Source organism: Ictalurus punctatus, chromosome 8 (assembly GCF_001660625.3).
Source record: "Ictalurus punctatus breed USDA103 chromosome 8, Coco_2.0, whole genome shotgun sequence".
NCBI lineage: Eukaryota > Metazoa > Chordata > Actinopteri > Siluriformes > Ictaluridae > Ictalurus > Ictalurus punctatus.
Genome location: NC_030423.2, coordinates 5160211 through 5174918, shown reverse-complemented (window position 1 = coordinate 5174918; position 14708 = coordinate 5160211). Strand labels below are relative to the sequence as shown.

The 14708-nt window shown below is 40.5% G+C and overlaps 1 protein-coding gene across 7 annotated transcripts in view; it reads right to left on the bottom strand.

The window, feature by feature from the left end:
• diaph2 (diaphanous-related formin 2) overlaps nucleotides 1-14708 on the bottom strand; it is a 388403-nt gene that overhangs the window by 155962 nt on the left and 217733 nt on the right. For all 7 annotated transcript variants that reach the window (XM_053682091.1, XM_047157080.2, XM_047157081.2 and 4 more), the window contains one exon: nucleotides 9413-9542. In XM_053682091.1, the coding sequence (XP_053538066.1) occupies nucleotides 9413-9542 (130 nt within the window). The remainder of the gene's footprint in view (nucleotides 1-9412; nucleotides 9543-14708) is intronic.

The window sequence follows — 14708 nt, the reverse complement described above, 5'->3', positions numbered from 1 at the left end:
GTATGTATTCATTTATATTGTTTCTATAATTCAAATACTAATAATTAACTAAACAAAATAAATAAAAATCCACCAACAACTATCAACAAACACAACAACAATACTACTGCTACAATTATATTATTATTATTAGGGCAGTGGTGTTTCAGTGGTTAAAGGCTCTGGGTTACTGATCAGAAGGTCAGGAGTTAAAGCCCCAGCACTGCCAAACTACCACTGTTGGGCCCTTTTTTTCAGTGCCCTTATCCCTCAATTGCTCAGTTGTATAAATGAAATAAATGTAAATTGCTCTGGATAAGGGCGTCTGCCAAATGCCATAAATGTATATATTATTATTAGTAGTAGTAGATATAACAGTTTAACCTCATAGTATCTCATGAGGACACAATATGCATCATAACTTTTTAAAGTTAAAGCTTCAAAGTTCAAAGTGTGTTGTATCAAAAAAGTTTGGAGAGAATAAAACTTTACCACATGTCACTTCCCCAAAATGTCACTTTTCCCCCCTCAAACCTGTATTGCTCTTCCGATGATCTTCAAATGTCTTTGAAAAGTAAAAAAAATTGTCTTTAAAAGTGTGTCAACACATGTCTAAAGCACCTCCTGCAGATCTCCCTCCCCAAAAGCCTTACAGTTCCATCAGCCTGTGTCTGGTTCTCCTAACAATACAGTAACCAACATGTAGATAATTTATTCTTTTCCATGAATGAAGTAAAGTTGCTAGATGCCTCTGATTTTAATTCCTAAATCAGTTTATAAATCTGTCTGTATAGGTTCTGTTTAGCTGTCAAACTGTACTGCCATCAGCATTTTAATGTGTTTGGCATGCATGTTGAGAGAAGATAAGGAAGGTTTTTGAGAGGAATGTAGGGCACATCCCTATGGATTAATCTGCAGGGGATGTATTCTTCAGGTGTGACAGCAGAACATATTCTGGTGAAGTAGAACACTTTTAAATGGAGAGTAGGGGATACAGAAAGGCAAACAGACAGATAGAAAAAGTCAGTTAATAGTAGATTATTTTACAAAAGCTTTATGAACAACTGTGTGACTAAGAAGAGTATTACATTAGAAATGGTATTAACTGTTAGCACAACATTTTTTGATTGGACGGCTTTAGAATATTTACTACTAAATTATAGTTGAGGCCAAAAGTTTACATATGCCTAGGCATTATGTTACCCTGCATTTCGTTTGACATTTATTACATAAACCAAGTTTACCGTTTCTTTAAACAATCTGGAAGTCAGAAATGGATTTAATGGCTTTTACAAGAGCCATTATCATTGGAGACAGTGTCTTTTTTCCTTTGATACCATGGTTCCAACCAATACAGCCAAACCTCATACAAAAAATGTGGAACTGCAAAAGTTCCTATCAACTGAAGGTACCACAAGCAGCCGCAATTATCTGTAAAACAATTGTACGCAAATATAAAAATCTTGGGACCGCATGAACACTGCATCATTTAGGAAGGAGACACAAATTAATTCTCAAGGATGAATAAACTATGCCACTATGCTAAGACAACAATAACGGAACTGGTAAAGGATTTGGCACCATTAAGAGTCCTACACTACCGTGCCCTGAGACCAGCATTAAAAGCCAGCCAGAAGTTTGTAGGTGAGCACTAACTGATTGGAGTATTCTATAGTCAGATGAAAAACAAATGTTGTACTAATGATTAGCTATATGCTTGGAGGAAAAGGTATAAGGCTTTTAATCCAAAGAACACCATTGGAGTGGCAGCATCATGTTATGGGGTGTTTTGCTGGAAAAAGGACTTGTGCAGCTCAGAAAATATATGGCACCACGAGGAAGCAGGATTATCTACATATACTGAAGCAAAACCTCAAGACATCACTCAGAAAGTTAAAATTTGGTCCCAGCTGCATCTTCCAGCAAGACAGTGATCCTATGCATAGCTCCAAAGTTGTAACAAAAGACAACAAAATTAAAGTACAGGAGTGGCCATCACAAATCCCTAAAATTAAGTATTGTAGGAAGCTTGTGGAATGCATCCCCAAGCTATTCAAGTTACGCAATTAAAAGACAATGCCACTAAATACTAACAAATTGTATGTAAACCTTTGATCTGAAATATTAAATAAAGCCTAAGGTCTCTTAGCTATTACTTAGAAATGACCTCTTATGGAAATAAATTATATACCCCAAATTGACTTAACACGGGAAATGTATGGCAACATGAATTATATGGAGTTGTGAATTCAGTTTGAATATCTTTAGCCTAGGTGTATATAAATGTTTGGCTTCAACTGTATGCAGTTCCACACATTTAAAATGAAAATAACAATGCATTGCGAGAAATGCTGGGGAAGTCAACTGGTTCAAGACACATTCACAGCCAACACAATAAACCAATGTTTCTGACTGTATAATCATGGGATAATTTATCTAAAACAATATTCAAAGGTCTCTCTTTCCTTCTAAACCTGAAGGCATAATATTTTAGACAATGTAGCCATGGGTCTGGTGCTTTCAACCAGAAAAAGCCAATGCTTTAGTACTTTGTAGTCCATTCTAAATTATTGTGGATAAACATACATTCTCAACAGCACCACTTAATAAATTCATGAATTAGTTAATTCAGTTAATCTCAGTAAGAGCCTTATCCTGGTCAGGGTCCTGGTTATCCTTTGGAGCCTATCCAGGAACACTGAGCACAGGATGATACTGGACTGGATGGTAATCCACTGTAGGGCAGACACACACACGCAGATACACACACACACACACACACACACACAGATACACACACACAAACAAACACTCTCTCTCTCACTCTCTGTCTCTCTCTCTCACCTAAGGACAATTTAGAATATACTCTACATTTAGATTAGGTTAGACCAGCATATTTTAAGGTGGTGTGAGTAAACTGGCATACACGTAGGAAGCTCCACAAGCTCCATGAGACATGCTGCACAGACAGTGATGGCTGGTCAGTGCTGCGCTATATGTAATGCATGTAATCCACACTCAGCATACAGCCCATTCTCAATAACCCATATACTGTATTGACATTCTCAGTGACTGTGAAATAATCAACTGTCTTCTAGAGGAAGTGTCTACATTAGGCCTAGAATTAGGCAGCAAAATATTCAATATTGCATTTCTGTCCATAGATAAAATTCAGGTCTATCAACACAAATATAATTTATCAGGGCTATTCTGTGAAATAGCAGGATACATCAAAACTATTCATATGTGTCAACGAGGTAATGAGAGATATCATAGGGAGGTATAGAAATGGGTGAGTGCAGCTCTTGCTGAGTCCCTCTCATCTTACAAGAGTCAGGGAACAAAGAGTGCCCCCATCTACTGTACATTCAACCAAATGCCATTTAAAGCTTAGGTTCATTTATATTTTTAGTGTGTTCACTTCACTGAGACTCCTGAACTACTTCTGAACTCTTGGTCCCTCTCTCTTCCTATCTTCCTCCAGGAAAATAATCAATCTTTAATTGTCTGTTCTAAGCAGCCAGCTGGAGGACAGAAAATGGGTTGTGGGGACAGCAGAGCAGCAGAGCAACAGGGCAACAGGGCAACAGGGCAACAGGGCAACAAGGCAACAGGGCAGCCCCCCGCAAAAAAAAATATATATATATATATATATAAATAAACCAATACAGCATCAACAGAAAGTTGGCTGGTAGACAGTCAGAAAGTACTACGTACTGCAATAAGGGGAAACAGTGAGATTTGGCAATGGGCAAAATAATGTTTCTGGAAAGGCCATAACTTTTTAAGGGCACAACTAACTGCAAATTAGGTGTCCCAGTATATATCCATCATACATGTACAAATACAAGTCAAGAAACTTCACTGAGTAACTGCAAGCATCATCTAAGATTTATTCATTGTTAAAAAAAAAAAAAAAAGTCACTAAAATGGCTTTGATATCTATATGTAGAGAAGTAGCACAAAGTTTGTGTTAATGTTTACTACCTCTACAATTATTACTGAAACACAGTGCAGTTACTGTCAAGTACAACCTGGACAGTCTTGCTGTTTATGCATGGTACCTTATGTAAGGTTTCACTAATTGATGCTTTGATTAGAAGGGTGTTTAATTCTACCATTTCCACCACAGCCTCAAGCAACTGATGGTGGGTAAGGATAAATAACTTCCCTGACAGTGAAAAGCAAACTGGAACTGTTTGAAATACAGGAGTCCTGTTAAATCTGGGGTAAACCAAACACAGGAATCCACAAAAAGAACATCATACCTTTGGTCAAGCATGGTGGTGGAAGTGTGATGGTGTGGGGATGCTTTGCTGCTTCAGGGCCTGGGTAACTTGCAATAATTGAGGGAAACATGAATTCTGCACTCTACTAGAAAACGTCCAGTCTTCAGTCTGCAATTTGAAACTCAAGTGCAACAAGATTATGCAGCAAGACAATGATCCAAAGCATAAAAGTAAGTCCTAGTCCTAGAAGTAAGTGAAAGACTGATCTCCAGTTATTGGAAGTGTTTGGTGGCAGTTACTGCTGCTAAAAGGTTGCACAACCAGATTTAAATTTTAAGAGGGCAATCAGTTTTTCACATTGGTGAAAGGTGTTGGATAACTTTTTTGCTTCAATTAAACAAGTAAATAAATAAAAACTGTACTGTGTGTTTACTCAATTCAATTCAATTTTATTTGTATAGCGCTTTTTACAATAGACATTGTCTCAAAGCAGCTTTACAGAAATATCAACATGGTTTACAGATATTAAAGGTGTGAATTTATCCCAACTGAGCAAGCCACTGAGTGGCGACAGTGGCAAGGAAAAACTCCCTAAGATGTTTTAAGAGGAAGAAACCTTGAGAGGAACCCGACTCAGAAGGGAACCCATCCTCATCTGGGTAACAACAGATAGTGTGAAAAAGTTCATTATGGATTTATATGAAGTCTGTATGGCCTTAGGTGCAGCCGTAGTCCCAGCAGTCTGGAATTAGAGAAGATTTGAGCTCCATCCAGAGGCAGAAAGGATCTGGATCTCTAGTATCTCCACAAATTCATGTGGGGCTCGGCAAAGCTCAGGTTGCCTTTGATTTTTGTTGCATTTTGTTTGAGGATCTAAAACTATTTAGTACGAGATATACACAGAATAAATCATGCAAATACTTTTTCACAGCACTTTTTATATCTGGGGGAAAAAATATATATATATATTTTTTAAAAAAGACTGTATACTGCTGTGTGTCAGTGATGGAGTCATGATTTTTAACTTGATTTGGAGTTATGTATGACTCAAGTTTGTTAGAGGGACCTTAACTCGGACTTGTTCAGGCTACGCTATTACAGCTTACTGCATTCCAGTATTAAATATGGTCATCTACATTGTTTTTTACCAAAGAATTCACTCTGGCATTGTACGTATTAGTTCCACTGTACGTATTTCATGGTGGATAATGTGGTGACATCAAAATAATTATACAATTTTAGGAAATATCACTTACAGAATATGTAATTGTTAGAGGATTCTTTTGGAGAGAAGTATGGTTCATTAATAGTGCATGATTTGGCCAATTTTTACCAGAAATAGTTTTCTAGCCAAAGTTTTGACGTTTTGACACATTTGAAAGTGACCTCTGACCAGCTAATATAAAAGATGAATACATGCAAGTTTAACTAAAAACCTCTGACATGTAAATAGGAAAGGCCTAGGCTTGCACTTCAATAGAAACCTCTGAGCTAACCGAAAATTGTTTAATAAATAGACTATATAAAATCCTCTGGTGTAGGAATGCCACTTTCTTTTGAAAGCTTACTATGAAACTGTTTTAGATTAAATGTAATTTGACCATAGATTTTATGCTTTTAATACCTTAACTAAAAGGTGGTTAAGCTTAGTAATTATTGTAGTCAGATACTTAAGTGAATCAAACATTGGACTCAGATCTTCAATTGGATATTAGAGACAGATTATAGGTAATAAAGTTTAAACATGCATTTAAACTTCAACTGCATCTATTTCCATGCATCAAAGAGCAGCAAACTAAGATAATATAATTTAATACTTAGTCCTACACATTCAACTTGGACTGGAGTGCTTCTGTCTTGAGAGTAAGTAATTTGACAACACTAGCAGGCTACACTATAATACATGTACATTTCTAATTCATAATTATGGGTAGTAGCACAGGTATTCACTAGATGCTGGGCATTATTGCCTGCTGCTCCACCAGTGGTGCCATTCAGCTAGCTGCAGGTTCATCAGCTGGGAGCCAACCTTCAAATATGTTTTGCTACAGGGACATATCAAGGGGGTCAAGTCGAGGTAGGGATGTCTCCCCACCGCCGTCTGCAGCTGACCCTAGTACCACTGCTTTCCCAATTCCTTAACATGCCTTCCTAACCAAAACCAAAAGCTTCCTTGCCTCTCCAGCCAGCTCCCTGACTGCTATCTTTAGCCTGGAACCGGTAATTATAAGTGACATCAGAAAGCATTGAAAGGATGTCTCAGTGAACCCTCAACAGCCAATTTAGAACTAAGGTAAGTGAATACCACTATTTCCCTTTCTCTCAGTCCAGAGCACTTTCTTGCTTAACAAAATGGATCAGCCATTGTGATGTCAAAGGTCTGGCCCTGTTTGCTTCCATTCTGCATGCCTCCAAGACCTCTGCTAGTTTCCGGAGGACCCAGTTATTATGTGCTCTGTACCAGCCCTGGGTCAGTGCTTGCGTTGAGGGATTATATTCAGGGGGTTGAATAAATTTGAAAAAAGGAGAAGTGATTATAAGTTACATTTTCAGTTGAATTTGGGGAAACCACTTAAAGCTTTCATTGTGTTTCAATTACTTTAATTTGATTTGTTCATTGCAAACAGCTGAAACTCTGTAAATTTTGACAGTAAACCTGATTTGCAATGGGGGTTGAATAATTTTGATTGCAACTGTGTGTGCATAACATATTTCTACAGTGTCTTGCAAAAGTATTCTTCCTGCTTGCCATTTTTCCTATTTTGTTGCCTTATAACCTGGAACTAAAGTGGCTTTTGGGGGGTTTGTATCATTTGAATTACACAACACACCTACCACTTTGAAGATGCAAAATATATTTTACTGTGAAACAAGCAAGAAATAATATGAAATAAACCCCAGAAAACTTGAGCATGCATAACAACCTCCCACCCACCCACCCACAACTTTTAAAGCCACCTTTTGCACTAATTACAGTTGCAAGTCTCTTGGGGTGCATCTCTATAAGCTTGGCACATCTAGCAACTGGGATTTTTGTCCATTCTTCAAGACAAAACTGCTCCAGCTCCTTCAAGTTTGATAGGTTCCACTGGTGTACAGAATCTTTAAGTCATACCACAGATTCTCAATTGGATTAAGGTCTGGGCATTGACTAGGCCATTCCAAAACATTTAAATGTTTCCCGTTAAACCTCTCAAGTGTTGCTTTTGCAGTATGCTTAGGGTCATTGTTCTGGGGGAAGGTGAACCTCTGTCCCAGTCTCAAACCTCTGGAAGGCTGAAACAGGTTTCCCTCAAGAATTTCCCTCTATTTAGTGCCATCCATCATTCCATCAATTTTGACTAGTTTCCCAGCACCTGCCAATGAGAAACATCCCCACAGCATGATGCTGCCACCACCATGCTTCACTGTGGGGATGGTGTTCTCGGGGTGATTAGAGGTGTTGCATTTGCGCCAGACATAGCATTTTCCTTGATGGCCAAAAAGCTCAATTTTAGTCTCATCTGACCAGAGTACTTTCTTCCATATGTTTGGGGAGTCTCCCACATGCATTTTGGGAAATAGAAAACGTGTTTGCTTATTTTTTTTTCTTTAAGCAATGTATTTTTTTCTGGCCACTCTTCCATAAAGCCCAGCTCTGTGGAGTGTACGGCTTAAAGTGGTCCTATGGACAGATCCTCCAGTTTCCTCTGTGTAGCTTTGCAGCTCCTTCAGGGTTATCTTTGATCTCTTTGTTGCCGCACTAATTAATGCCCTCCTTGCCTGGTCTGTGAGTTTTGGTGGGTGGCCCTCTCTTGGCAGCTCTTTTGTGGTGCCATAGTCTTTCTGTTTTTTTAATAATGGATTTAATGTTGCTCTGTGGGATGTTCAAAGTTTCAGATATTTTTTATAAACCAGCCCTGATCTGTACTTCACAACTTTCACCCTGACCTATTTGGAGAGCTCATTGGTCTTCATGGTGCCGCTTGCTGGTGGTGTTGCAGACTCTAGGGGGTTTCAGAACAGCTGTATATATACTGAGATCATGTGACACTTAGATTGCACACAGATGGACTTTAGTGAACTAATTATGTGACTTCTGAAGGTAACTCACTGCACCAGATCATATTTAGGGGCTTCATAGCAAAGCGGGTGAATGCATATGCATGCACCACTTTTCGTTTTTTTTGTTTGTTTGTTTGTTTGTTTTTTAGAACTTTTAAAAGCAAGTTATTTATCCCCATTTCACTTCACCAATTTGTGTATGTCCATTACATGAAATCCAAATGAAAATCCCGTTAATTTACAGGCTGTAATGCAAAAAAAATAGGAAAAATGCCAAGGGGGTTGAATACTTTTGCAAGGCACTGTATGTGCTTTGTTTAAGTACACTATGTGTACTGAACTATGTTTAAGACATTCTGTAACCTTCTCATTTGGATTATTAACCTTTCATTTCACTTATACTGAAATATAGGTTCTCATGTGGTTCATTCAAGTTCTCTTATTGAATAAAAAATGATGTAATACAAATCTTACAGAAAAGATATATGCACTATTCAACATTGGAGCACTTCATGCATAACTTAAGATTAAAAGTGCTATTTGATCATTAAGAAGTTGTGTTAATAGTTCTAATGTTAAGAGTTCTAATTACATTTGTCATGCCTCGACCTAATCTCTAGGGTTATACTGTAAAACATATTCATCAAAATAAATGGCTAAAAGGGTCCCTCAGCTACTGACAAATGATTTCCTAGAAGTCTTGCAAAAAATTGTGATGCATAGTATATGAAATAAAGGCAAAAATATCAAAAGATTAAACTATGCAAATTACTACAAGATAGGATTTTTGCAACACAAAGAAAACACAAGCGTAACTGCCAAGTTAATTAGGCAATCATTTAGCATTCTAATACTAATTGTCATATTAATCAGATACCAGTCCATAAAAAACAAAAGAAGTTCACTAAAATGATGCACTGAAACTACCAGGTGAAAGAACAGCTACATTGCAATACTGCAAGTGTTGAAAATATATGGTGAATTAAGACATTCCCATGAATCAAGAAGCCCTTGCACAAAGCACAAATAAGATTCTTGACAAACTGGTACAATACGGTTTAAAAAATAGGCATCTTTATATATAGTTATGAACATGTGTACATTGGTGATTGTAAAAGCAGTGTATGCCATTAATTATGTGAGTATGAGAAGTGTTTTACCTTTGCTGGCATTCTCCACATGCTCCAGCTCATCAGGGAACTTCAGGATCTGTGGATACATCTCCTCACATTTCTCAGCCAAGAAATGCATCAGTGTTGTATTCTGGTCTGTTGACTTTGTGTCCCGTAGCTATAAAAAAAAGTCAGATGGAGATGAAAATTTTAGTTATTGATACTAATGCTACATGTAATACATAATCAATACTTAATTTTACAGACTAGGCCTTCAGGTAAAGGAAAAAATAAAGGAAAGGACATCATTCAAATCTAAACAAGCTAAGCAACCTACATCTTGGCCACCTTGTTCTCTTCTCTGCCTATTAATTTTAAATAAATGAACATATAAGCCCTGTGTTGTGATATATAATAAATAACTTAAGGAGTTGGAAACAATATATAAATTACCTTATTGTGTTTGCCATTTGAACTTGATAGTAACAGTAATGTCTCAAAGAAAATCACAGAAAAATCCAAATGAAAACCACCACACAGAAATAATTGCATGAAAACTGATCAAAATACAATGTGAACACTGCTAATAATGTATGTTTGAATAAAAATGTTTTAACAAGCTCTATTTAAAATGCTAGTGGCATTTATTGGAGGTGCAAACATGTTGTATATGTCTAATCAGAAATTACAATATACTATTATGCAATACTGTTCAATTATCATTTTAAGAAACTTTGTCATTTTGAGATACTATGGCACAATCTTGATAAACCTTCTCATTAGTAAAACACAGTAAATGGTCATTCATTTTTGAATTGATGGAAATGGACATGGTCTAAACTATGGTCTTAAATCATGCTAATCTGTGCATGCAATCACCATCCCCAGTGAAATTACATTGTGAGCGTTAAATTAATCTATTTGCATACAACACACTATATTTTGCACTTTTAGAAATATCACACAATGGAAAAGTGGGTAGCATTCAATCCTGAGCTTGGTTGACTGTGTGGAGTTTAGTTTTAAGGATGGATGGATGGATAGATAGATGTACTATTTTGATCTCTGAAGGAGAAATTTGAAAGGAAGTTTCTGTCCCTGTGTTCATGTGGATGTCCTGTGGGTTCCCTGGTTTCCTGCCACCTTGTTAAAACATGCCACCTCCAGAGAATCCAAGTAGGTGGATTGGCTAAGATAAACTGCCCTTTTCATAGTCATAATCTATTATATTCATAATCGTTTATCTATTTATTGTAAAGTGTTCATGATATACTTTCTTGTAGGGTGAGTGCAAATGAGCAAAAAAAAAAAAAGCTTAAAAACACCAGCAAATAAGCAAAATAAATCTTTCATCTTCTTTTATTTAAGAGATGGCATAATTTTCAGTTAGTATTCATTTAAAGTAGTAAAGTCCATGCACTGAACATTTTCAGTGTGTAAAAGTGTCCTACATTAATAAATTAATTAAAAGAAAGATTTGGTATGTCACTTATGTCACCAAATCTGCAATATCACTTGTTTCCAGTTAGCTGCCATATTTGAGATCCGCTGGTGTGCATTTAAAAGCAATGGAGCGTTATATTGCGTTATATTGCACATTTCAACAATGACGATCAAAGTTGACCAAGCTCAGACCTACCTTACTGAGCTCCAAAATAAAATCATATTTCTATTATACTGCTGTACAAACAGAATATTATTATTAAATTTTTTGAGAGCTACATATATCGGCTGGGCTTGCCACACAATAATTCATTTTAAAAATTATGTAAAATTTGTATGTTCATTAGTGTGTTTTTCTGCCTTCTTAAATTATCATTCTCTAATGTTATTAAAAGATAATCTTCTCAGAAAATCATTGAGGCATTATAGTGAAATGATGCTTAAAGGATCTCTTTTTACACTCCAGCTATATCGTAGATTCTGCAACCAGGGAACTTGTCTGATCTTTATGGAATTTAATAAACCAAAAACTGAAGCAAATCTGTTAAAATACAGTATTATTAGATGGCTATTGTTGTCAACTGTACTCTAAATAACAGTTTCTTGATTTAGGAAAGACATATTGTTCCAAAACATATTTAGTTTGCTTACTCAGTGACATTACATAGAAAGTTTACCAGAAAGTTCCACAGGGCATCTGGTTCAGGAGTTGAATAAAGTTATGTTTTTCTTTGATTTCAGGGCATAGTGGTAATAATTAATTAATTAATTATACTACTACTACTACTACTACTAATAATAATAATAATAATAATAGCCATCATCATCATCATTATAATCATCATCATCATCATCATTATCATAATAATAATAATAATAATAATAATAATAACAGACCATGCCCAGACTGTCAACCAAAAGAAGAAATCTAAAAAATTAACTTTTTCCAATAGTTAACTGCCCAGTTAATGTACAGTGAGGTGTATGTGAAAGTGTAATAGCCCGAGACAAACTTAATACAGCTCACATTAACTTCCTCTTTATCTCAGATTATAGCACCTGATTTTAATTCAAATTAACTGCTAATCCTCGAGGTTCACATACTTTTGCCACTCACAGATATGTAATATTGGATTATTTTCCTCAATAAATAATTTATCAAGTATAATATTTTTCTAATTTGTTTTACTAGGTGCTTCTTGTCTATGTTGAGCATTTGTGTAAAAATCTGATGATGTTTTTGGCCATATTTATGCAGATATATAGAACTCTAAAGGGTTCGCAAACTTTGAAGCACCACTGTAAGACGAGGTGGTATGCTTAGGATTATGAGCACACACACAATACACATATTTTATATATATATATATATATATATATATATATATATATATATATATATATATATATATATATATACACACACACACACACACAAATATATATATATATATATATATATATATATATATATATATATATATATATATATACACATACATACATACATACATACACACACATATATATATTGTCGCGACGGACCGACAGCCGGCGTGCAGGAGAAGAAAGGCGCTCCTTCCCCAACTGCCGCACCGGCACGAAGCGGACAGCCTCGTGCCAAACACACCAGCAGCCGGAAGGACCGGCACGGAGGGGCGGGACCGCTGAAACTACGCCGGCCAGCGATTGGGGAGTCAGGTGGGAAAAGTCCACCAATCAGGCGACAGAGGAGGAGGATAAAAGGGCGCGCTTCCGGCCATATGGGAGGAGGAAGACCGACGGTGAAGGAACAGAATCCGTGCGTGCTCTTCAGCAGCCTACAGACGCGCCAGCGCGGAGCACACCGGTAATATTGACTCACGCAGACCACTAATCTCTCTCTCTCTCTCTCTCCCCTCTTCTCCCCGAAGGTGTGAGCGCGGACGAGACCACCGGGCGGTGAAAACGCACGCACCGGTGGATGACGGCACGGGAGACCCACGCCCTCAAGAAGGTCACGCGACAGCCATACCCCCCGCGCACTCACACACACTCGCACTAAGCTAAAATAAAACACCCTTAATAACTGCAACCTGTCTCTTGTGGGTCTGTGCTCTGCCCTTCCCCCGAGCTAACTCCCTACACTGGTGGAGGATGCAGGCATAGGAGCATAGACTCGCCTGCAACAAGCACAAAAAAAAAAAAAAAATAAATAAATAAATAAAAAGGGGGGGGGAGGCCCTGAGAGAGAAAAAAAGAGAGAGGAAAAAAGGCGAAGACAACCATGGATCCCACATTGAAGCACCTGCTGGAGGCCAGCTTCCTGCAGCAAGCAGTGACCCAGCAGCTCGCCGAGAGCCTTCAGGTCGCCACCCAGGCGCTGATTGACCTGAGGACGGAGACCCCCGCAGCCACCGTGCCCCTCCCCAATCCGGGCCGCGAGATCCGCCACCTGCTTCCCCACCTCGGCCCCGAAGAAGATCTTGAGGCGTACTTTGAGACCTTCGAGGGTATTGCCCGCCGGGAAGGATGGGATCGCGACGACTGGCCTCGCGCTCACGGGAGAGGCGCGGACGGCCTACTACGCCCTCGAGCCAGAGGAGGCTGCCGACTATGCCGCCATGAAGGAGGGGGTCCTGGCAGGGTGTGGGCGAACCCCCTACCAGGCGGTGACAGACTTCCATCGCTGGACTTACCAACCGGGGGCCCGACCACGCGGCCAGCTGAACACCCTCCTCCGGATCACCAAGAGATGGCTCCGGCCGGATCAGCATACCGCCGCGGAGGTGACAGAAAAAGTGGTGGTCGACCGCTTTCTGAGGGCATTACCCCGGACAGAGCGCCAGGCAGTGGGGGCACAAGCCCCGACCACGCCCCAGGAGCTCCTGACAGCCCTCGAACGAACCATGGCCACCCTGGAGCTCGGCCACGGTGAGCAGCCGCCCCTCGACCGACCCCGCGGTGCCCCTGGCCCCCGGCCCGACCGCCAGCCGGTCCCCACGCCTGGAGGGCTCGCCAGAGGTCGCCCGTTCCTGGAACCCCCCCGGACGAGCCCATGCCTACGGAGCCGGAGAGGGAACCCGCCCGGCCGCTTTCGAAGCCATGGCTGCCGGGCTGCGCCCTCCACCTACAACAGCCGCCGCAGGTCCCGTCCCTGACGGTGTGGGTCGAGGGGAACCCGGTAACCGCCCTGTTGGACACCGGGAGCACGGTGACCCTCGCCCGGCCCGCCATCCTACTCAAGGGACGTCGCCCGGGGGGAGTCCTCACCGTAACCTGCGTCCATGGGGACACCCGGGAAGTTCCCGCAGCTGAGGTCCAGATCCGGGGCGAAACCGGGGTGTGGCCCCTCCAGGTGGGCCTGATCCCCAAGCTCCTGGTACCCCTGCTCCTTGGGAGGGACTGGCCCGGATTCCCGATGGGACCGACAGCCGAGCCGTCAAGACCGCGGCGACGCACAAAGAGGAGCCGGGCCCGGCAGGCCTACCTGGCCCAGGACAGCAGAGAGACCTCCACGGAAGGTAAGACCCCACAACCTACTAACCCTCTGTGGTCTGTCTTTTCCCAGGTGAACCGGGAGGGGAAGTTCGGACGGGAGCAGAAGGAGGACGACCGTCTGAAGCACTGCTGGGCCCAGGTGCGACTGATAGAGGGGGTCGACCAGAGTCCCGACCTGAGACTCCCCGCTTCGTACTTCCTCGTCCGGAACGGGCTCCTCTACCAATGGGTCTGCCGCCGCGGGGAGCAGGTGGACCTACTGGTGGTCCCCAAACCGAGGACACCCACCGTCATGCATCTGGCCCATACACATCCACTCGGCAGCCACCTGGGGCCACGAAAGACCCTGGAGAAGCTGAGGGATCGCTTTGTGTGGCCCGGGATGGATGCGGATGTCCGGGCCTTCTGCCAGCAATGCCCG